Below are 25,280 nucleotides of genomic sequence, written 5' to 3' on the forward strand. Positions count from 1 at the left end.
CTGTTACATCTTGATCCGTTCAGTGTACGACTACTAACTCTTCCAGGAGCCTTGACTCTATATACAAAACAAATAAATAAAAAGATGAGAGAGCCTGCTCAATGTTCTCTACAAAGGATGGCACCCTCATTGATGCGAAGCACCTGAATGACAGTCGCTTTGGGGATAAAACCCGGACTGGACGATTCAAAAGTCAGAGGGCTGTCTCTCAGCTATGCTGGCAGGCTCACCTCTCCCAACTAGCATGTCATACAGTGCACTCTCCACCCTCAGCCGTTGCCTGTTTCATCAATGAGTCATCCACAGGATTTCAGTCATTCCAAGGAAGTGGGTTTTTTGTTTTCTTGGAGAGCCTTTGCACCCTTACCAGACCAGAGGTTTGTGCTTTCAGTCCACTGTCAGTCACCCTTTATTGAAGCATCAGATAGAGTTTGATTGCACCAGCCTTGGTGGTTTAATGGTTGGTGTCTGCTAGAATTTTTTTTTTTTGGGGGGGGGGGGGAAGGATCAGTAGTTCAAACTCTGGCTGAGTCATAACCAAAGACTTAACAATGGTATTTTCTGCTTCTTTCTTGACACAACATTTAAAAAGGATAGCGCACAGAAAAGCAACCATAGGTTGGTAACAATAGCACAGGCTTTGATGGGGACAATGGCCTTCTACATTTCTACATTCAAGCCCACATTAAAAAAAGGTCCAAAAAAGAACCCACAAAAACAAGTAGAAGTGTGAAAAAAACTTTAATTTTTAAACTTGGCAACAAGATAATATTAAAATACAGTAATTATCTTGTATTCTGATTCTAATCAGTAATCAGAGAATACGCTGGTACTCTCTCTGTAGGGAGGGTGCAGAAAAATATACATTATTCTGTTGCAGAGCATTGCTCGGTGCTGCCAAAACAGTTTTTCAGTGGGTGGTTTGCCCATTACCTTCCCAGTAGTAGTTACGACAGGTATTTGTAATTTGTTCATGGTGCTGGCGATAGCTTGCCGCCTCTTCAAGAACGACACCGTGGGATGTTTAACGTCCACCAATTCATGCCAGTACCCAACACACGACGATCCACCGTATTCATAATGGAATACTAAGCATTAAGCTGGCTGTCCTCCCTCATCCCACTTACACTGAGCACGACACCCCAAAATGGCAAAACACCTTTATTTCATTCATGTGCAATGGTTGTCTGTGTGTAAAGTAAGCTGAAAAGGACAGGAATAATTAAGGTCTTTGAGGGGCATTATGATCGGGCCAAAGCGCATAATCACCCCAGAAAGCCCCTCACCAATCCTGCCACGTCATCACAGGAGCCGGGAAGCGATGGACACCATCGATGTGGAAAACGTATCCAATGTCTCGAACTTTGTGTTTGAGTGTCACATCGGGTTTATATCAACTTTCCTGCCCGCACACGTCCTGCGGGGGGAAGGGAGGTGGGGGGGGGAGGGGTCACGGAAATTGGACACGTGCTGCCCTGAATATTCCCACACAAACAAATAATAAATAAATAACCGCTGCGATTTCGGCTGAAGATTCCTACTGGAGAAGCCAAGATAACCCGAATTAATGAAGTTTTTAAATCGCCGAATCGGGTTCTGATTGGCCAGCGTACCCGCGAAAGGCTTTCGTCGTGGCACGTGGCAGGTGTTTCCAAAAGTTCGTCGGACGGCACGAACCCACCTGGAAAAGTTTTGGGTTCGACAGTTTGAGGCTTGTAACGAGAGAGAGAAAGAGAGACCGCAGGTGTCGGCGTCGCACAAGGAAAAGGATCGTGTGCACACAGACCAATTGACACCTCGATTGTGACGTCGACATTCTGAGAAAACTTTGCTCGAAAAGCTGCGAGCGTTTGATACGCGTCCACCCATTGTGAATCACCATCCGTGGGTCTGCGCGGCGGTTATAGACCAGAAGAGGGCGAGATGGTCAAACCTGACGTGCGATCGAAACTTCGTAACGAATTTGCACGGAACTTTGTAACCGCTTATTGTGACGTTCACCATCATTGCAACGCTTTGTTCTTACATACACATGCTTCCTTCGCTTCCTTTTTTTTTTTTTTTTTTCTCCTGGCGATTCCGAAACTTTGTCGTTTGTTGTTATTAGTATTATCGTTGGATCACTCGTCCTTTTTGGCTTTTGCCTCGACGAAGGGTTCACGTACGAAACGTCATCTCCTTGCTTCCCACGGCTACCACGGCGGTGAGACAAACCTCCATGAACGTCCTGTTGGTTTCACTTTCATCCATCGTCCGTTTCGCCTCCTGCGCTGCGTTCATCACCACACGGGTCCTCGACGGAGACCGCCGTTCGAGTACAAATGACGGACCGTCACCGAAGATCGGAGAGTTTGCGGTCGAGTTACCTCAGGAAAGTGAAAGAAACGAGAGAAGACTTTTTAGAGTATAAAATGTCACGTGTCGAATAGGAACTGCATTGAGCACGAGACAGGCGGGAGAGCAGGGCAGGGCAAGGCGGACGGAGAACCAGTTCCCAGAAACGTTCGGTGCGTCATTGCCCGGCATGAGAGAGAGAGAGCGCACGGACACTCACGGCGTCGTCGTCATCCGTTGCTCCGTCTGCGAACACTTCCAAAGTGCACGGAGCGCGTGTGTCACGACCGTGGTTATGGAAACATGAGCATCGTGCAGGAAAAATCCGATTTTTGAGTCGTCTGCACGGAAACACAATCACGTTCACCTGCAACGGCGACACACCTGTTCCGAACTTGAGGTTTACCTCATGTTACAGAATTTGAATGTCGTTTTAAAAACAAAATTTAATTAAAGGCACGGACGGGGCTCGAACCCGTGATCTTCGGTTTACGAGACCGACGCCTTACCACTTGGCCACCGCGCCAGGATGATACATTTGGTTTTTATATTAAACCTAAAATAAATGCAGCTAATGATGATTAGAATTATTTTTTCATCTATTTCGACGTTGTGTGAATAAAAAAACAGGTAAAGCACGAAGGAAGAGTGAAGAAAAGCTTAATCCGATGCATCTTGAGGCAGAGCCTTCATCATCTCGCGATATTTGATCAAATTATCTCGTTACTAAGCAACGGACGCAACACCTGTATTTCTTCACTTTCAAGCATCCACAGAATTTTATTTCCACAGAATTCAAGTTTTATTTTAACCTTTTTTTTTGAAAATCAGCAAGAGTTCATTCACCAGAGGTTTTTGCAGCGCCGTGTTGTGCAGGTGTGATGAGAGGTGACGATGACAGCGCGTGAATCGTGATCACGGACTCTGCGCGTCTCGACACCTGGTAGGTTTGTCCACTTCGAGCGTTGCTTACTTGTCTGCTTGTTTCGCTCGATGTTCCCCTTTTAAAAGAGCTCTCAGATGTTTCTTGAACTAAGTGCTCGCAGAGGGTGCAGGAACTACTTCCTGCCTCGGGAAGTTTATTCCATCAATCACTGTGGATGGGAAGAAATTCAGAGCAACCATTGCGATGCCTTGGATTCAAGGGACTCTTTGAGTGCCCTCGAAGAGTCAATGGAAGCTTTGAAAACATTTTCGCAGAGGATCAGTTTTATAGCAGCCATACGTAAACATTTAATGTCAACTCAATCAACTTATCTTCCTCTTTCAGCTGAGGATGCTGCTGAGAGAGGCTTGTGCAAAATTTAAAGCATCGACTATAAGCAAGTCCGTGTCTTTCACATCATATTATAGCTTCCATGTCTTCTTCCTCTTTCTCTTCCTTGTCTTCTTCTTCTTCATCTCCTTCCTCTTCATCTTCCTCATCGTCTTCTTCTTCTTCTTCTTCTTCTTCTTCTTCTTCCTCTCGTCTTCTTCACCTTCCTCTTCATCTTCCCCATCGTCTTCTTCTTCCTCTTCCTATTATCTTCTTCTTCTTCTTCTTCTTCTTCTTCTTCTTCTTCTTCTTCTTCTTCCAGTCTTCTTCTTCTACTTGATCTCGTCTTCTTCTAATTCGTCTTCTTCTTCTTCTTCTTAGGCTTATTCGTCTTCTTCTTCTACTTCGTCTTCGTCTTCTTCTTCTTCTACTTGATCTTCGTCTTCTTCTTCTAATTCGTCTTCTTCTTCTTCTTCTTTGGCTTATTCGTCTTCTTCTTCTTCTTCTTCTTCTTCTTCGTCTTCTTCGTCTTCTACTTGATCTTCGTCTTCTTCTTCCTCTTCTTCTTCTTCTTCTTCTTCTTCTTCTTCTTCTTCTTCTTCTTCTTCTTCTTCTTCTTCTTCGTCTTCTACTTGATCTTCGTCTTCTTCTTCGGCTTCTTCTTCTTCTTCTTCTTCTTCTTCTTCTTCTTCTTCTTCTTCTTCTTCTTCTTCGTCTTCTACTTGATCTTCGTCTTCTTCGTCTTCTTCGTCTTCTACTTGATCTTCGTCTTCTTCTTCTTCTTCTTCTTCTTCTTCTTCTTCTTCTTCTTCTTCTTCGTCTTCTACTTGATCTTCTTCTTCTTCTTCTTCTTCTTCTTCTTCTTCTTCTTCTTCTTCTTCTTCTTCTTCGTCTTCTTCGTCTTCTTCGTCTTCTTCGTCTTCTTCGTCTTCTTCGTCTTCTTCGTCTTCTACTTGATCTTCTTCTTCTTCTTCTTCTTCTTCTTCTTCTTCATCTTCTTCGTCTTCTACTTGATCTTCTTCTTCTTCTTCTTCTTCTTCTTCTTCTTCTTCTTCTTCTTCTTCTTCTTCTTCTTCTTCTTCTTCGTCTTCTTCTTCTTCTTCTTCTTATTCTTCTTCTACTTCGTCTCTTCTTCTTCTTCTTTCTCGTCTTTTTTTTCCCTCTGAAGGTTCGAGCAGGGATTGGGAATTTGTTCATGGTGCCGGCGATAGCTCACCTACTTTTCGCCAAGGGCACCGTGGGATCTTTAAATAACGTCCACCGACTAATGCCAGAATACAGGACGCCAGTCTGACATCCATCCGAGGGTTGGCACACACTTTGACGAATCGCCTTGCCTGTGCATCACCAGGATCAATTCCATGCTGTAACAAGAGTTCATCGAACACCATACCTCACGTTCATAGAACACTGTCTTGAGAGAAAGGACGTGGGACGAGTCTTTTATACTCTTGCTTTGCGTTTCTGAGCATGATCTATATTTCCAACGAGCCACCATTTCACCTGAATCTCGATGTTCCCCAACGCTGAGAACACGAGCGGCAAATTTGATTGGTTGAGGTCGCGTAAAATGGCATATTTTGTCCAAGTCCTGCTAAACTGGAGTTTTGGAAGTGCCAACAAGGCGATTTGTGTTCTATAGTGTTCGAATATATAATTAAATTGAAATAAAATCAAGATTTTAAAAGCTGTAGAAAAAATGAACTTGTTTTCAGAAGTTTACCACCGTTGATGCAGCGTCTTATACACCACCTTCTTTAGCATGTGACATTAGTTCTTCGACCTGTTGTTTGTGTCCTTTATGACATTCCTAAAACAGTAACGTTCGTCTTTGGAGTGATTTTCAATTTTGTTTAACTGCCAGACAGGCAGACAGACTAAAAACAATTACCTTACTCCTCTGTGCTAATGCACGCTCGGCATGAGATTCCGTACAAGTTGTCAAATTCAGAGCCAAAACACTGCTAAACTGCAGGCTCGTGGTCCGATTTATGTTCTACAGTGTTCAAAATATAGCATTTAAATGAAATTGGGTAGTTCCTTGATCATGGACTCACGTCTGCAGACTGACTGACAGACAGACAGACAAAGTGAACCAATTGCTGAACTCTGCTTTTCGCTTCATGTGTGTGGGGGTAATAACCTTGGAAACATTTGGACTGAGAGACAGACAAAGCTGGGGCCTCATTCAGGAGCCATCTTTATTATCTCCCACCTGTACACATCCCGAACAGAATACTATCCCAAACTGGACATATAGCAGGTCAAAAAGATGGCCCACAAATGTAACGTCTAACTATTACCTAGTTAATAATACTACTCTCCTCTTCCTTAAGATTGAAACTGTGTTGAACAAAAACGTTAACATGCCTAACTCCAGAGTGAAAAGAGAAGAAAAAAGAAAGAATTAGAATGAATAAAGAGAATTGTTAAAAAATTTTTTATGAAAGGAACAAAGAACAAAGATATTGGGATAGATACCCAGATAGATAGATATATATCAGCAGTTACTCCCCAGGCTCAAACACAGCAACATGTACAAGCTACCAGAGGTCCATCAGCAGGGTAGCACAGTACAAACAGCATCAGTTTAAAAAAAATTTTGACTCCATTTTGTTTCAAGAAAATCCTGAACTTTTGTAAGGATAACTCGTCCCACTAACCAAGAAGGAGTAGACCATATGATGCAAAAATACTTCTCATGAGCTTCAGTGTTATGGGTAGTTGTTCTTTGTGCAGGAAGCACTCGTATCCATTTAGAGTAGACATCCACCACCAAAAAACCCAATTTGCCCACTTCTGCTTCGTCAACATGGATGCACTCCCAAGGTATAGTGGCCCAATCCTCAAGATGTAAATGTGCTGTTGTTGGAAGGTTCCGAATAGCAACATAATGTGCACACTGACTACCAAAACATTCAACATCCTCATCATATCCAGGCCATCACAGGTATCCACAAGCCAAAGCCTTCATCTGTGAAAATCTAGGATGAGACTGATGCATGTTGGAATATAACCCTTTCCAGAATTGTTGGGGTTTCACCAATCTAGTACCTCACAGGATACCACGTTGATGTATTGACAGTAAATCTTTCCAGTCGAATAGTTGAATCCTTAAAAAAAAAACCAGAAGAACTGTATAACTCCATTACGAGCTTGAGACTTCGTATTAAAAAAAACAACAAAACAACTAGAACAGCACTCGGTAGAACACATGCCTCCACCAGGCTGAACAGTTTTCATTTTGTATCCCACTGCTAGGCCAGATCTGCATTCGAATCTTAAGGCCCAGTCACACCTTGACGTTTTAGCTAGCTTATGCCGATTTTTGGAAAATTTGTATAAAACGCTGGTACACGTCGAATACGTTATGGGTACGTTTTGTATATGTTAAGACCACGCTGAAAAACACTGCCATAAGTGGTAGTACGCTAGCTTTAAACGTTGAACTTTTGGGTTTTCCTCGAATTTTTTCATGCTTGAAATTTTACGACATATCATATGCCACGTAATATGCCAGCGTACTTCATTGTTTTTCATCATGCTCCTAACGTATACACAACTTACCCATACCGTATTCGACGTGTCCCAGCGTTTTAGACACATTTTCATAGGTCGACATATGACTCACACGTTCCGTGATGCTGGCCATAAGTTGTAGGCATGTTATGCGATCGTTGACACACGTTGAAACATGTTACTTGTAAGTTACTCATAAGTCGAAACACGTCGAGGTAATGTTTAGCGTACCCGAAACTTATTTCTAACCTACGATTAACGTTTTGTAAGCACGCTACACGAACGTTGTTCACACTTTGCAACACGTTACTTGAAAGTACTACTACTACTACTACTACTACTACTACTACTACTACTACTACAAACATCGACATCAGTAAATTCTCTCGAACTACTACGACTACTTCTAATAACATCGACATCACTAAATTCTCTCGAACTACTACTACTACTGATACTACTACTACTACTACTACTAACATTGACACCACTAAATTCTCTCAAACTACTACTAATAACATCGACAACACTAAATTCTCTTGAACTACTACTACTACTACTACTACTACTACTACTACTACTACTAACATCGACATCACTAAATTCTCTCGAACTAATACTGCTACTACTACTGCTACTAATACTACTACTACTACTACTACTACTAACATCGATATCACTAAATTCTCTCGAACTACTACTACTACTACTACTACTACTACTACTACTACGAATAACATCGACATCACTAAATTCTCTCGAACTACTACGACTACTTCTAATAACATTGACATCACTAAATTCTCTCGAACTACTACTACTACTGATACTACTACTACTACTACTACTAACATTGACACCACTAAATTCTCTCAAACTACTACTAATAACATCGACAACACTAAATTCTCTCGAACTACTACTACTACTACTACTACTACTAACATCGACATCACTAAATTCTCTCGAACTAATACTGCTACTACTACTGCTACTACTACTGCTACTACTAATACTACTACTACTACTACTAATAACATCGACATCACTAAATTCTCTCGAACTTCAACTACTACTACTACTACTACTACTACTACTACTACTACTACTACTGCTACTGCCATTGACATCTACTCAACATGGAGTCTGGAACACTGACGGGTTCCTCTTGTGAAGCCCATTTGTATATACCAATTCCCCTAAACGCTGCCAATACGCCATTATACGGTAGCTGTAAGTTAGAAACACGTTCAGTAAGTTCTGTGGTCGTCCGGAAGATGTCAATCAAATTTGTCTACATACGCCAACGTGCGTTTGAGATACGTTACACATAGGTTCAAAGCACGCTACTCATAGGTCCAAAGCACGCTACTAATAGGTTCAAAGCACGTTACTCGTAGGTTAAAAATTAAGTTTCGGGTATGCTAAACATTACCTCGACGTGTTTCGACTTATGAGTAACTTACAAGTAACGTGTGGCCGACCGTGTGTAAACGATTGCGGAGCGTGCCGAGAACTTATGCCAGCGTATGCAGAACTTGTGAGCCATACGTCGAGTACGTCGTAAAATTTTCAGCATGCTTGAAATTTCACGACGTACAAGACGTACCACGTAATATGCCAGCGTACTTCATTGTTTTTCAGCGTGCTCCTAACGTATACACAACTTACCCATACCGTATTCGACGTGTCCCAGCGTTTTAGACACATTTTCATAGGTCGGCATACGCTGGCTAAATCGTCAAGGTGTGACTGCGATGTTGACACTTCCAATTTTCAGGCGGTTATGATTTTAATCAGCGTGCGGCAGGTTTTTAACATAGAACGCCACGAGTTTGTCGGCGATACGTGTAGCGCGCTATGACTAAGTTAAACTATCGTTGGGCATAGGTTGTGAACGCCGACAACAGGCTAAGCATTCGTTGGTATAAGTTATCTTTAACACAACGAAACGTTCTGTGCCCGTTACTAATACGTTATGCATACGACCAACACGTTATGAATACCACCAAAACTTAAAAAAAAACCTCAAAACTTCAGCGTACGCCAACGTTTTACGTGGATTTTTATACGTTGCCATTCCTGGCTAAAACGTCAAGATGTGACTGGGCCTTTAACCAAAATCGAATTGACTTGTTCTTGTCAACTACCCAACTCATCCACCAAGTTTTGTCATAACCCTTCCACAACGTTTTGAAATATCATGTGAGATATCGTTTTTTGGCTCTATCTCTCAATGGTGAAGAATCACTAAATAAATAAATAATTCTCACTTGCAGATCCAGATCTTCACTAAAATCGAATCAATTCGTCCTTGTCACACACCCAACCTTTCCAAGGAGTTTCGTCCAAATCCATCCATAACTTTTTGAGATATCCTGTTCACAAACAGGAACAGACAAACAGCCAAACAGGTGAATACATAACCCCCATCCACTTTTGGTGAAGGAGGTAAATATTGGGCCATCCACTTTAGGGTGAAATCTAAGACACTCACAAGGACTGGATCTCGTCTTTTTATTCTGCAACATCCCGATAAGCAACATGCAACTCTTTGATGTGCAAAACTCGGAATACCGCTTCCTTGTTGTCCTCTTCCTCGGATTGCATACAGGGCTGTGGTGCCAATGTATCCACATTTGCATTGTCCTGAGATTGTCATCATATACCACTATACTCAGTATCACAATTATGAGTAAATAGAATCAAGGGCCAAAATTGCATCTGTGGAGTTGCTTCCTTTGTTGGTACATCAGATTTTGGTCCCAAAATAGCTAGCAGATTGCCATGATCTGTTAACAAAGTGAATTGCATCTACACAAGTCGATGTGCAATTTCCTAACTCCAAAAGTAATAAGAACTCAAAGCTTCCTTTTCCATCTGAGCATTATTATTTTCAGCGTAAAATTGGTCCTTGATGCAAATGCTATTGGTTGTTCCTCAGCGGAGGGCAACACCAGGAGAAATCAATACCCCTCCCTATTCCTCCATGGGGATGCATTACAAGCCAACCCTAATTGTTTTGCTGCATCATAATGAGCTAAACACTTGCTGTTCCAAGGTTTTCTCTTGCAAGCTTGGAATGCTGCATCACACTCTGGGAACCAACTCCATTTTTGAGAGAGCCCATTTAATGATTGCAACAATTTGGACAAATTTGCCAAAAAACGTCCATAATAGTTTGACAATCCGAATAATGACAGCAGCAATCTGCTTTGAATGCGGACGCATTCATAAGTGCCAGAGCATTTACAATGGCCGTCACCTAATCAGTTGGATGTATTGCTTAAGCATCAATTGGGTAATACTGATACTCAAACAATTTTTGCAGGTGTGTACATTTGACAAGATTCAGCTTTCAATCAGGATGTTCGCCAAATTGAAATAAGCATGCTGTAATTTTGTCATCAGTCCAATACCAAATATTACACATTAGAGGGGCTACCTGGCACTGTACAGGGAGGGAGTACCCTGCACTGCCCGGCTGGGTGAGCTTTTTCTGCCGGTTGTTTCGGGATGTGTTGGACATTGAAAAGCTATGGCGTTATTGGCCTCATGGTGGTTACCTTTTGCCCGCAGGCCGACAGCAGCACTGCCTGAGCCCACATCCCAGTATCCACTTATAGCGGCCTTTGGTGGCCTCAAAACAGATGTCAAGGCCAACAGGTGGTAGCTTAAAACATTAAAACCTTCTGAACTATCGACACCCAAAGGTTGGGACCTTTAGGTGATATGGTTCAGCCATAAAAGTGTAATGTACAAATGTACAAACCCATAAACACTTGAAAATATTTTCAAGGTAAAGTGTCTTGATTAAATGCTTATTTTATTACAGCTAGGTGTGCAAAAATAGGACGATCAGGATGTCCTAGAGGTATGCACACTTGCCTATCAACTGTATAGCCTGGATTTGAATTTCAACCCAGCTATAAACTGCCATACTGGGGTTTCACAGGTGGCGTGATTCATCAATGTGTGTGCCGTTCCTCGGAAGGACATTCAAAATCCTGGATTCAAAATCCGGATGGACACTGGATCCTTCGCGAAGAGTAGATGAGCTTTCGCCGGCACCATGGAACAAATTCCAAATGACTGCCCTGACTTCTGCTGGGAAGGCAATGGCAAGCCACCAAATATAACCCTTGCCCAGAATCGACTTCAGCAGCACCAATGTTCTGCAACAGAGTATGGTACATCAGAATCAAAAAAATTTTTTTTTTTTTTTTTACAGGGTCGAAGGCCCATGGAGTAGTGTGTATAATATATAATATGTGAAGGATTACATACACATGTTTGTTTTCAGCACATGTGAAGGATTACACACACATGCTTGTTTTCAGTACATGTGAAGGATTACACACACATGTTTGTTTTCAGCACATGTGAAGGATTACATAGACATGTTTGTTTTCAGCACATGTGAAGGATTACATACACATGTTTGTTTTCAGCGCATGTGAAGGATTACATACACATGTTTGTTTTCAGTGCATGTGAAGGATTAAATACACATGCTTGTTTTCAGTACATGTGAAGGATTACATACACATGCTTGTTTTCAGCACATGTAAGGGATTACATACACATGTTTGTTTTCATTAATGTGAAGGATTACATACACATGCATGTTTTCAGTACATGTGAAGGATTACATACACATGCTTGTTTTCAGTACATGTGAAGGATTACATACACATGCTTGTTTTCAGTACATGTGAAGGATTACATTCACATGCTTCTTTTCAGCACATGTGAAGGATTACATACACATACTTGTTTTCAGTACATGTCAGGGATTACATACACATGCTTGTTTTCAGCACATGTGAAGGATTACATACACATGCTTGTTTTCAGCACATGTGAAGGATTACATACACATGCTTGTTTTCAGCACATGTGAAGGATTACATACACATGTTTGTTTTCAGCACATGTTAAGGATTACATACACATGCTTGTTTTCAGTACATGTGAAGGATTACATACACATGCTTGTTTTCAGTACATGTGAAGGATTACATACACATGCTTGTTTTCAGTACATGTGAAGGATTACATTCACATGCTTCTTTTCAGCACATGTGAAGGATTACATACACATACTTGTTTTCAGTACATGTCAGGGATTACATACACATGCTTGTTTTCAGCACATGTGAAGGATTACATACACATGCTTGTTTTCAGCACATGTGAAGGATTACATACACATGTTTGTTTTCAGCACATGTTAAGGATTACATACACATGCTTGTTTTCAGTACATGTGAAGGATTACATACACATGCTTGTTTTCAGCACATGTGAAGGATTACATACACATGCTTGTTTTCAGCACATGTGAAGGATTACATACACATGCTTGTTTTCAGTACATGTGAAGGATTACATACACATGCTTGTTTTCAGTACATGTGAAGGATTACATACACATGCTTGTTTTCAGTACATGTGAAGGATTACATACACATGCTTGTTTTCAGTACATGTGAAGGATTACATACACATGCTTGTTTTCAGCACATGTGAAGGATTACATACACATGCTTGTTTTCAGCACATGTGAAGGATTACATACACATGCTTGTTTTCAGTACATGTGAAGGATTACATACACATGCTTGTTTTCAGCACATGTGAAGGATTACATACACATGCTTGTTTTCAACACATGTGAAGGATTACATACACATGCTTGTTTTCAGTACATGTGAAGGATTACATACACATGCTTGTTTTCAGCACATGTGAAGGATTACATACACTTTGTGTGTTTCTTTAATGATTTCCATTGCCGATGTGAGATTCAATCCAGGTTATTCTGTACTTTTTGTTTTGAGTAATCACATAAGAATGATAGGTTACTGAAAGTTTGTGAAGTGATAGTGGCAACATCAGTTTTTGCAATTGAAATTGACTGTTGTAATTTCCATGAAGAAAGCACCTGTATCAGATTCACTATTTACTTCAAAAAAAAAAAATGATTGTAAACAATACTCAGTGTGATGTGCTTTATGACAGTTCACACACTCCATAATCTCGACTCTCGAGATACTGTGATTGGTTGCTCAGCTCCAATGTTTTACCCTTCAAAGTTAATTGGCCAACCATCTTATATTATTTCTAGATTCTGTGAGATGGACTAACAGAAATTTTCTCTGCCTTAGTGCCGAGTCACACCTTCAAGAAGATTAACGACCAGACTGTCAGCCTGAGAAATTCCTTGACTGCGACAGCTCGTACGACAAGTGAAATCAAGTTCTTGCAAGAGATCCTTGGATGAGAGATGTCCAGGAATATGCTCAACAGTGGTGGTTCTGGTAAGACCCCACATTTAGATGACAACATCTGCCAGATATGTTTTGTATAGACATTTTGTTCTGGGTGTCATTGGTTGGCATATTCCTCCTAGTTTTTATCCAAGTCAATCTATTTCTACTGGAGATTGGATAGGGTGTAGTGGGGATGAGAAGGGGGTGGGAAGGAGTCAAATACAAACTTACAGTCTTTGTCAGTGGAATATTAAAATTATAACAAGAAAAAGAGCAGACCCTTGCCAGGACTTGTTACTTAATTAATAAAGCATAATTAGAACTGCCACTTTATAACTTCTAGCAGTGGTGACCAGGTACCAAGACGTCCCGCATTGATTGGACACGTGAACCTGACCCATTATGTTTTTAGGTCATCTCTACCGAGATGACCAAATAAAGCCGGACCAAATGTCCATACGTCCGTACGTACATATGTCCGTCCGTACGTCCGTCAACAATTTTTCTTTCCGATCTTGATGAAACTTAGTATGTGGGTAGAGGTCGATGAGTGTTGCACAACGATATAACTTTTGTCCGGGTTCAAGGTCAGGGACGAGGACACGTAAGTTATAAAAATCGCCATTTTCAAAACCTATCTCGTCTGCCATTCTACAAGATATTCGGCAACTGTTTATTGATTATGATAGTAAAAAATATTATCTTGTATCCTACTGGACAGATTTTTGAATTTCCTTCCCGTTTGATCGTCACATGATCTGGAAGATGGCCAAAAACGCCGATGCGATTCGCAAAGAAGGAAGGAAGGAGAAATGAAATATAAATATAAAACACATTTTTAGCCTTTTATATTTATACATTTTCCGCCAAAGGTGCAAAAGTTTCAAAACCTGAAATGTAAACGTCGGCATTTATTTTCAAAATATAATTTCGTGCGCGCGCCAAAATGCCGAGTCATCTTTAACCAAACTGTGTAGTAGAACTGCGCAGTAGTCTGGTCATGGTGTCTGAGCAGTGGCCAGCGTGGTTCAGATTGACTGTGGTTTCTGGGGCGAAGGTGATTGTTAAGAAGTATGTCGGCGGTATAAATTCGAGTGACTGTATTGGTGATTTAATCACGCAACATCTTGACAACGAATATTCTGGCCGAACGATTGCATCAATTCAGTGCATCAGCAGGGATAATTCGCAGGCTCCTCTCGATCGTGCCGATATCTAACATAATCACTGGCGGACATAGGGCTGCAGGCTGTGGGGCGAGGCCATGGATCCCGGATGAGGGGATAAGTGATAAATTATGCTACATGCTTCGGGCTTTCTGATTAATATATCGGTGAGTACATTCCATAATTAATGAATTAATAATTAATGAATCTGGCATACAAAATGTTTTTTCATACCTGACATGTTACTTTGTGCAGTGTCACGAAACTTCTGTGGAATTAATAATTAATGAATTTGCTTGCTCTACCGATTTTTCAAACCTCAATATCTCTATAAATACTCGACCAATTTTCATTCTGAAAGTTGCATTATAATCAGTGAAGAATAATCTACAGGATCATCATAATCTCCGAGAGCTAAGCCTATTTTTTTCGTTTTTTTTCAACAACAGCCTGGTGTTGGCTCAGTGGTTAGGGTGGCGGCTTGGGATCCGAGGGTCCTGAGTTCAAGCCTCGTTGCCCGCTGAATTAATTCACCGGGGAGTTGACTCAGCCTGCCATCCTTCCGAGGTCGGCAAAATGAGTACCAGCTTGCTGGGATGACCGAGTCATTCAAGTATCCTGCGTCAGAGTGGCGACCTGTCCAGGATTGTGCCCAATAGCCAAGGAGACTGCTTCGGCAGCACCAACGCTCTGTACAGAGTATGGTCCCAATGGACTTTTCAACAACCAGAAGTGAAATGTCCCCAGAGAGTGGACGGACCGGAAAACCACGTATTGCACTTACTGGTGATTCTGGTGTGTTAATCCAGGTACGAAATGAACAATACATATTTATTAATTATGTCATTAGTAGTATTATCCTCGTGTATCTCTGTGAACTATTTCAATCTAAACGGTTAGTTTGGACTATTTCGCGGTTACCTGAACTGAACATTGAGAACTTGTGGTATTATAGAGATGACCGTCACTCCCACACGGGGGTAAATTGTTTACTTTTCAATTTAATGGAGAATGGGATTAAAATAAATTCAATTCAAATCAAATGGAGGACCAAATAGGTACGCTCCTGCATTCGAGTCATCAGAAGGAACCTGAACAAGCAAAAAGCAAAGATGAAGTCATCAGCAGGAACCTGGATAGGATTCGCATTTCAGCTGCTACTCCTATACCGTTAAACACATCCAGGCACAGCCAAGTGAACCTAATGAAAATAATTTTTAAAAAAGAAGAAAATAAAAGAACCCAGATCAAATAAATTAAATAATTCTGGCTGCCAGACCATGTGGCCTATCAAGTTGAAATTTAAAACAATTTTTTTTCCCATCAGGACAACAACATATTTCTGAAGTTTCACATTGATTGGTTAAGCGGTTACAGAAAAAACATATTTTTTATATTTTTCTTCAACACTAAACTGAAGGGTCGCTGAAATATTAAATATAATTCTTCAATCCAATATAGCTGCCAAACCATGTGGCCAATGAATTGTTCCTGAACAAACTTGTACACCCAAAGGTTGGGGAACATTTGTGTGAAATTTCCCCTCAATCTGTCCAGCTGTTCTGGAGAATAAGATTTTTAAAATAGGTTTTAGGGTAAATCCAACGTGGCTGCCGAACCATGTGATCTATGATGTCATATGTGTGAACCTTTTGTTCCTCATAGATAGGCAGTCATATTTATAAAGTTTCACCTTGATCTGTTCAGCCACTTCAGAGAAGACGATTTTTGAAGGTTTAAGAAAAAAACAATGTGGCTGCCAAATCACATGACCAATGACATCATCAATGGTTTTTTTCTGTGGACCATTTTATCCCGAGATGACCCTCCAAAAATGTTCATACTGATCAGATGTAGTGTTCTACATATGCAATTATGATGTAATAATGAAGGCACCTATGACAACATAAGAAATCACACTTATTCCCCATGAGGAGTACTTGCCGTGTGCCAAGTATCAATTTTTCCCTTGGTTCGGTTTCAGAGATACAGAGGTCTAAAGTTTTTCTGTTTTTCCAACATGGCTACCACACCACGTGACCTATGACGTCATAATTATCAATAAAACATTCTGCATAAGTAGTTGCTCTTATAGTGGAAATTTTGTCTCAATCCAACAAGTGGTTGCGGAGAAAAACACTAAATGTGCGTCAAAGAAACAAACAAACAGACAGACAGACAGACCCAAATACAATACCCTCTCCTTCGACGAGGGTAAATATCATGTTATACAGTACTATATCGTTTTTCAGTTTAAAAATTAAATAAGTCTTCTATCCAGATCTGGATTCGGATTTTCACCAAAATGGTTAATTAATTAATGCTCAAGTTAAAAGTTAATGCTCAAGCAGTACAGCAGGTGGGTATGCAACAAGGCTGTGAAAACCAATGAAAATCTGGTCCATCGGACCAACGGTCCCACTCGTAATATTTTACTCGAGATGAAGTACCCTGCATTGCCCTGGGGAAATCCAATGAAATATGTATTTAAATAGTTCCTGAATGAAAAATTGGTGATTGTTGACCTTATGGTTTTGTATGAATTACCAATCTTGGGCATTGTAGAATGTGCTTGGACCTCTTTTCCTTCTTTTAACTTTTGTTTATTAATTTTTTTTTTAATACAACAAATCACAACAATCTCAACGTACAATCTTCACAATACATATTTCTGGATCACTCCTGGGAAAAGAAAACACAGGCATTGTGTTAGCACACGAGAGAGGAGGGAAGGCGGGGGGGGGGGAGAGAAGTGAGGGGTGGGAGAGAGAAAGGGATTGGAGAGGGAGAGGGGTGAGAAGTAGGGGAGAGTGAGGAAGAGGAGAGGAGAGACAGAGGGGAGGGGAGAGTGAGGAGGGGGAGTGGTGGGGAGGGAAGGGGGGGTCATGACAGATATAATGTCCAGTTTAACATCCATCTGAGAGATTGCGCACACATTAATGAATCACCCTTTCTGTGAAACACTGGGATGACAGTTTATGGCTGGGTTGGGATTCAAACCCAGGCTAGACAGTTTAGAGCGAGCGTGCGTACCTCCATTAATATATTTACTTTGATATTTTACAAAGAATGCAGACCGCACAAAAAGGTGAAAACAAACAAACTGTGTTCGCAATTGCCGAACCACCCCCCACCCCTCCCGTGGACTATATCACCATGGCTTGCAAAAGCAGCTTCAATCCTGCTGGTTAATTATCTTTGTTGTGCTCTCTGAAGTTCCACTTTCTGTCCATTCCTTATCACCTGAACAGGAGGAGAAAATTAAGCTCAATGCTTTGCTTACATAAATACATCTCGTTGTAAAAAACGCTAATTTGTTAAAATTGTCAGATTTCACTCCAGATTTTGACACTTATTTAGTCTTCGAGATCCGATTCATCTGTCATATTCTTTCATTAGTCCATGAGAGTAGATCTTGTTTCTATGTTTGAAAAGGCCGAATCAATATGGTAGCTAAGACCCCTGAGAGGTTAACTTGGGCTGGCCAGGGACAAGCCTATCATGGAAGTAAGCCATTAATAACCTTCAAAAGGGTGTTTAAACTAACCCAAACACCCAGTTTTCATTCACGCACTCACTTGGAGTTCCCTTCGTGTGCATGAAAAGTTTCAGGCAGATATGTTTCATGGTTTTGGCGTGGAGGAGACGCACTGACACACACACACGCACACACGCACACACACGTTCACACATTTATTAATATCGATATACATAAAGTTCGGTTATCAACGAAAGTCCAGGTGAAATTTCAAACACCTTCGGAGTAAAAACCCTCGTTCATCCCATTGTGTAGAGTGATTGGTGTTGTCTTATGTGATTTACATTGGCAAGTATTTTGGGCACATTTTTGTGCTTGTCCGGCCATACATGAGCAACAAACTACAACATTACTTGGCTTTGTCAAGGAAAACCAAAATGAGAGTGCCATGCTTTTGCATGCTCATGCCATGTTTTCCAGCTACACACTGACACCTGTGAGTGCATTGGTTATTGTTTGAGGGTAATCTTTCCTTGATGCGATGAGTGATTTTATTTGTGTAGTTAAACAAAATTGCTCAGATGTTTTGTTCAGAAAGGGTTTTCTATTATTGGCTTTCATTTCCTAAAGTGCATTTCCATTCATACGAATACAACCGCCACAATGTATGATGCATAAATATGAATACAGACACAACACATACATGGACTTTTTATGGACATGAGGTTTTCACATGATTATTTGTGTTGATTATTAAAAATGTTAAAAGGGTCCTGCGATGGGAAAACAATCTTTATATAAGCTTTCCTGATTTTGTCTCCCTGAGACCAACAATCTATAAACAATAAGGCTGCTACATTTTAGAAACTTTGTCTTCAGCTTGATGAGGAGAGAATAAAACGACTTGCTGACACTTATCTATGCATTATCCAAACTAAAGAATCTGTTGGCTTTTAAGTCTCACCCAAAGGGGACGCGAGACTATTGAAATGCACGAGACACAATACCTGAGCTTGACAACAAGCTCAGGTATTGTGCTTCTCCAGGACAAGTGGAGATGAGTACTTGTAAGTAAAAACCCCATTAAGCTGTTTGGGAAAGGCAGGAAGGATGTAGAAGCAGCAGTTTAATATATGCAAAGAGTGTTTTAAATACACATGCTGAATACAAAGATGTGAGTATTCTTTTAAGTTAAGTTTTCCACTCTGTAAATATGAGAAATAAAATATGTTTCAAAGATATTGTTTTGGATTCACACATTGTTTTTAGCTCGGTGTGTGTGTGTGTGTGTGTGTGTGTGTGTGTGTGTGTGTGTGTGTGTGTGTGTGTGTGTGTGTGTGTGTGTGTGTGTGTGTGTGTGAGAGATATAATTGTTTGAAACAGAGAATGAAAAAAACGAGATGTGTGTCTGTGTCTACATGTGTGTGTGTCCGCGTCTATATATTTTCGCTTTAAAAATGTTTTTCTCTGCAACTGCTTGTCTGATTGATGCAAAACTTTAAACATATGAGTGACTCCCCTTGGAGAATATTTTATTGATAACTCTTACATCATAAGTCACATGTTATGGCAGCTATATTGGATTAAAGGAAAAATTTGGACATTTTTGTTCTCCAAAACTGCTCTTTGAAAAAATTCAAACTTGGCATATGTCATCAACTCCCCATGTGGTACATATGGTGATAATGATGATGTCATCATTGAAGTGGCATTCCAGCCATAATTGGTTGGTTCAAAATCCTTATCCAAAAAAAATCTGAAACTTCACAGATCTGATCTACAACCCGATGCAAGAACTGGAGAACTAATAAGTATGGCTTTAATGTTGTTGAATGCTGCTTGACATTTGACAACAATGTCAGATAAATATTTACAAAATCTCCGATACCTTCCAGCCACATCCACGAATCCTATGAGCTCAGCTTTACCTTTGGGTGCTGTCAAGCTATCAATTGCTTCCACCTTTGGTTTCTGTCATGATATTCTTTTATCATTTTTATGTGACACAGCCATCTCTGCTTGCTTCGATCAGGAGTTTGGATGATATAACTGGTCTCACTGACTTTTCTTTCAATGAGGTAAGGTTTAAAATACCTCGCCCATAATGGCTGACCTGCAATTGGAAGCAACACCAAAACCTTATTACCAGAACTGAATTCCCTGTCCTTGGAATATCTATTATGCCCAGCTTTCATTTTGTCTTGGGATCCCTTCAAGTTCTCTCTTGCTATCTCACATGCTTGTGCCAACCTATATCTAAAATCAGACACATAATTCAGCAAATTTAACTGTGACTTCTCATTGAGCCACTGTTCCTTCAAAAACTTAAATGGTTCTCACACAGTGTGTCCAAACACTCGTTCAAAGGGACTGAATCCCAATGACTCCTGAACTGACTCCCTGGTAGCAAAGAACAATAAGTGCACACCTTCATCCCAATCCTTGTCACACTTATAGGAGTAAGTTCAAATCATGTTTTTCAAAGTCTGATGAAACCTTTCCAAAGCACCTTGTGACCCAGGATGGTAAGCATTTCACTTGACCTGTTTCACCCCCAGCTGGTGCAAAACCTGTTGAAAACGTTTTGATGTGAAATTTTATCCCTGATCAGATTGTATAACTTTAGGTTGGCCAACAAGAGTAAAGAGTAAGAGTAAAGAAGCAATTTTTCTGAGCGGCATCGTCTCTGGTAACCTCGTGGAAGCACAAATAATAGTCAACATGTATTGATAACCTGACTTCGTCTTTTGTAAGGGACCTACCTACACAATCAATGATAACCCGACTGAAGGGTTCATCAAAAGGTGGAATGAGTTTTCAGGGTCAATCGAAAGGCGGAATGGCGCCAAAGGAATGTTTCAATTCAGTTTCACGACCATCTGGTATGAGTGGCAGGATTTACAAAACTCTGCAACATCACGTTGCAAACCCAGCCAAAAGAAATGTGTCAAAATTTTGTCACATGGTTTGTTTACCCCTCGGTGACTTGCCAACAGTGCCTCATGAGCCAAGCTTAAGATCTCATTCTGTTGCAGTTGCGGAACCACAATTTGATAATGTACCTTCCATTCATCATCCGCTGGTACATCAAGTGGTCTCCACTTCCTCATTAAGACCTCGTCTTTCTTAAACTACTGTACTAAACTGAGACTTTGGTAACATCCTTTGGTAACATGAGGAATCCATTAGCAAGCACTCTTAGCTCAGCATCCTTCATTTTCTCTTTTATAAGTCTCTTTCTTGTGAGACCAAACTTTTCTGATTGGCGACCAGATTTGTCTTCTGGTCCAAGAATATAACTACTGCTAGGTCCATTAGCATCAAAGTCATCAATGACCTGGCCCCAAACAGTAATCTCCAAAGTAGACAACACAGGTTCTCAGTCCAAGTCTCTTTTTCACTCTTCTCTCTTCAGAGCGCTTCCTAGACTTGGAACGAGTTACTACACATCACAGAAAAAGATCAGGAATCTCCTGCTCTAGCTGATCTGTGTTACACTCAGCTCCTTGCAATTTATGCTGAATCGATATGCTTCACAATAAAAGATGTATTTAGATGATAGGTTCATTTTAGGTTCTACAGTCATCATGTGCTATATTCTTGGCCATGTATGGAAGTGTATCCGAACTCATTATGTTATGCAATAAACGCTAATGTCCTGAAATCATCCATTAACAATTCTTTCTCTTATAAACGTTTTCTTCACAATGTAGTGTGCCTTGCAGGCCGTGCTCACACTGTGGCATCCTCTGTGGATCCTGAAGCCTTGATGGCTCAGGTTTGGCAGTTGAAGCGAGATCTGCGCAGGCGTGAGACTCAACTGAATGAAACACAAGCTCGCTGCCGGCACCTCGAGGAGGATGCAGTACGTCAGGATCATTATCTGAAGCAGCTACTTCAACAACAAGCTCAGGTATTGTGCTTCTCCAGGACAAGTGGAGATTCGTACTTGTAAGTAAAAACCCCATTAGGCTGTTTGGGAAAGGCAGGAAGGATGTAGAAGCAGCAGTTTAATATATGCAAACAGGGTTTTAAATGCACATGCTGAACACAAAGATGTGAGTATTCTTTAAAGTTAAGTTTTCCAATCTGTAAATATGAGAAATAAAATATGTTTCAAAGATATTATTTTGGATTCACGCATTGTTTTTAGCTCATCGTGTACAAAGTTCAAGCGAAACCTCGACGTGTTTCGACTTATAAGTAACTTACAAGTAACGTGTGTCAACGATCGCGTAACGTGCCTACAACTTAAGGCCAGCGTATGCGGAACATGTGAGTCATACGCTGGCATACGTCAAAAATTTTGAGCATGCTAAAATTTGTCGACGAGCTCGGCGTACTACGACGTATGCCAGCATGCTTCAGCATGCTTCAGCATGCTCTTAACGTATACAAAACTTACCCATAACGTATTCGACATGTGCCAGCGTTTTAGACAAATTTTTCATACGTCGGCATACGCTGGCTAAATCGTCAAGGTGTGACAGCGGCTTCAGGTGATCTTATGGGATGGCGCGTCGTCAGTCCATTTGTCCGTAAACACTTAGTGTCTTGCAACTTGCAAGTGTCTTGCAAATCTTGCAACTTCTTCCCTGAAACCGCTGATGGGATTGTGACCAAACTTGGCTAAAATTATCTTTGGTGCGGTAGAAGTCAAGTTTGTTCATGGCATCCTCTGTCTCCACTAAAAAGTAGATCATCGTAAGCATGGGCACATGAGCCAATTTTTTTTAGGGGGGTGGATCCTGCCACTCATGCCAGATGGTAGGGAAACTGAATCGGCCGGTGAGAACATACCTGCTTACGAAGTCCCAGAGTCATGGACGGTTTCCGCAAAAATATTGTGACCTTCCGGAGATATAATCCGACAACATGAACAGCTGTTCAGCAAGTCGTTGGGATTTGCCAGAATGATGGCTGCATTGCCCGAATGTACACTTCAAGCCATTGTGTGCCTTTTTGGCATGTGTTTCTTGGTAGTCTGAGTCCATTTATTTTTTGCAATGATTACATTTCACCCGATAGCAATAGGGTCGTTTTAGTGATTTCATGGGGACCATTTTTTGTTGTAATCTCAACACACATGGTGATGAACAATCTGAAACAAATGAAAATGAATATACATACAAGAGGTGTATTGTGATATTTATATCAACAGGCAACAAAACATGGTGTAAACTAGAATGGCCACTCCACTCGATTAGAATGCAAACCTCCGGCAGAGATTCAGGTCACACAGTGGCCACTCCACCACCCCCCCGCCCCCCACCACCATACCCCCTTCAACCCAGTTGTAGTACAACTCAATAGACCCTTTCGACAAGGCGCTGCACATGTGCTTCCAGGAAACCCCTTCCCCAAACACAACTCCAGCCATAATAAGCCAGTCATTGCATGGGGTGATTCCCTCTATCGTTATTTTAAACACTTTTGAGCTTGCTAAAGAATCAAACCGAGAGCAATTTCTAAAATATAAATGGTTAACTAATAATAGCTCTTAGGCGACAGGAACAGCCAACAAACAAACATCTGAAACTACTTCAATGAACCGCCACAAAGAAGTCCTGAGACATCGCACAGCTTCCCCCGAAGGTCGGTGAGAACATACCTGCTCACGAAGTCCTACAGTCATGGATGGTTTCTGCAGAAGTATTGTGACCTTCCAGAGACATAATCCGGCAACATGAACATCTGATCAGCAAGTCATTGAGAATCCTACTGATCAGATCTTCAGAGGTCCCAGGGCCCTGTACGGCTTCTTTGCACTACTATAATGTGCTGGAGATCGCCCTACCATCAGCCATTTGTGTTTATATGTATGAGTGATTGCATAGTGCGCATTCAAGGATTGAAATACGCCATTTTGAAAGTGCTTGAGGGTGGGCGAAGCCTCAGAAGTCTGGTTGAGCTGCCATTTGCCAGATGTACTGTACAGTAAATTCGATATTTATCGGATTTTTACTTTTATTTCAACCCCAAAAGGATTACGATTAATATTTGCAAAATAGTCAAATATATGACAATTCACATGAGTTTTTACATCACAGACTGTCATCATTCTGTCATCTCGCGATATTTTATCATCTCACGATATTTTGTCATCTTGATATTTTTATGCCCGAATTATATAAGCAACGCTGGCATTTGGGGGAGCATTCCCCCCCCGGCCTGACCCCTGTCTCATACACCCTTGATCATAAGGTTTAAAGGTCCCAAAAGTATTTTGATTTTGATCTCGTTTGGCCGCCATTTTGGATAATAGGAAAACCTTTACCAATCTTCTCTCAAGCCGTTTAACCGATCATTGCAAAGCTTTAGCTTTGTGATTAACTACCCAAGTGAAATATAGTTTGTTAACAATGACGTCATCAATCACATGGTATTTCAACCACATTGAATCATCAGAAACCCTTTAAAAACCTGCTTCTCTGAAACCGTGTAACTGATCCATGCAAAACTTAAAATTTGTGATCGACTTCCCATGGGAAACATTATTTGTTAACGATGACATTATCAGTCACATGGTATAGCAGCCATATTGGATCATAGGAAAAACCTTTAAAATTCCTCTTCTCTGAAACCGTTTAACCGATCAATGCGGAACTAAAAATATATGATTGACTACCTATGGGAGCGTTTGATTAAAATACGCTGATCTGAAACACAATATGGCTGCAAGTGGTCATAATACAGAAAGTGGGTCATATCTCGAAAAATATGAACTGAAGAAGTTGCAACTTATCAAATTGGGCAAATTTTGACACAAGAAGAAGTGACATCATCTACCAGAAATGGCACTATCTCAAAAACTAAGGCTCATAAACAGCAGGGTGTTGCACCACTGTGAGTGTGAACATCATGTCAATACTACCTGACCTAAAATGTATTTTAAATCCAGCTCTTATTTTTACCCTGATCCATCTGTCAACCCACCTTTTGGCAGTCAGCCAGGTGAGGACCATTGGTCTGTCATTTGCTTCTGGTCATTTTCTGCCTGTTAATTCATTAGTTAATTTTGTCAATGTAAGCTTGACACTGATTGGTTCATCAGTTATGCCGTCAATGGTAATCTGAGCCCCCATTGGTTAGCCCACAGTCATCAGTATCTCTGGCTCTGATTGGCTGGAGCAGAGATCAGGGCGATGACTCAGTCACGAACAGAGCATGCATAGCTTGCATGGCAGTTTGATGTTTCCATGTTGAAAGAGAATGAGAGAATGTACAAATTCCTTTTGATGATATAACACAGG

At 40.9% G+C, this 25,280-nt stretch overlaps 1 protein-coding gene, 1 long non-coding RNA gene and 1 other non-coding gene across 3 annotated transcripts in view; 1 reads left to right on the forward strand and 2 right to left on the reverse strand.

Annotated features, from left to right (window-relative positions):
• Positions 1 to 724: 724 nt before the first annotated feature.
• Positions 725 to 2,516, reverse strand: LOC147024594 (uncharacterized). Its single transcript, XR_015059090.1, has 2 exons — positions 2,215 to 2,516; positions 725 to 1,417 (listed from the first exon to the last, which is right to left on the reverse strand). It is a non-coding gene; the product is annotated as an uncharacterized LOC147024594 (long non-coding RNA).
• A 43-nt stretch (positions 2,517 to 2,559) lies between these two features.
• Positions 2,560 to 25,280, forward strand: part of IQCE (IQ motif containing E) — a 152,384-nt gene continuing 129,663 nt past the window's right edge. Inside the window, exons 1-3 of the mRNA XM_085887038.1 lie at positions 2,560 to 3,277; positions 13,279 to 13,431; positions 21,753 to 21,940. Of these exons, the coding sequence (XP_085743164.1) occupies positions 13,398 to 13,431; positions 21,753 to 21,940 (222 nt within the window). The 5' untranslated portion in view covers positions 2,560 to 3,277; positions 13,279 to 13,397. The remainder of the gene's footprint in view (positions 3,278 to 13,278; positions 13,432 to 21,752; positions 21,941 to 25,280) is intronic.
• On the reverse strand, positions 2,789 to 2,860 carry TRNAT-CGU (transfer RNA threonine (anticodon CGU)). Its single transcript has one exon. It is a non-coding gene; the product is annotated as a tRNA-Thr (tRNA).

This window comes from Eptatretus burgeri, chromosome 6 (genome assembly GCF_056783735.1).
Source record: "Eptatretus burgeri isolate ZD-2024b chromosome 6, Ebu_testis_v1, whole genome shotgun sequence".
Lineage (NCBI taxonomy): Eukaryota > Metazoa > Chordata > Myxini > Myxiniformes > Myxinidae > Eptatretus > Eptatretus burgeri.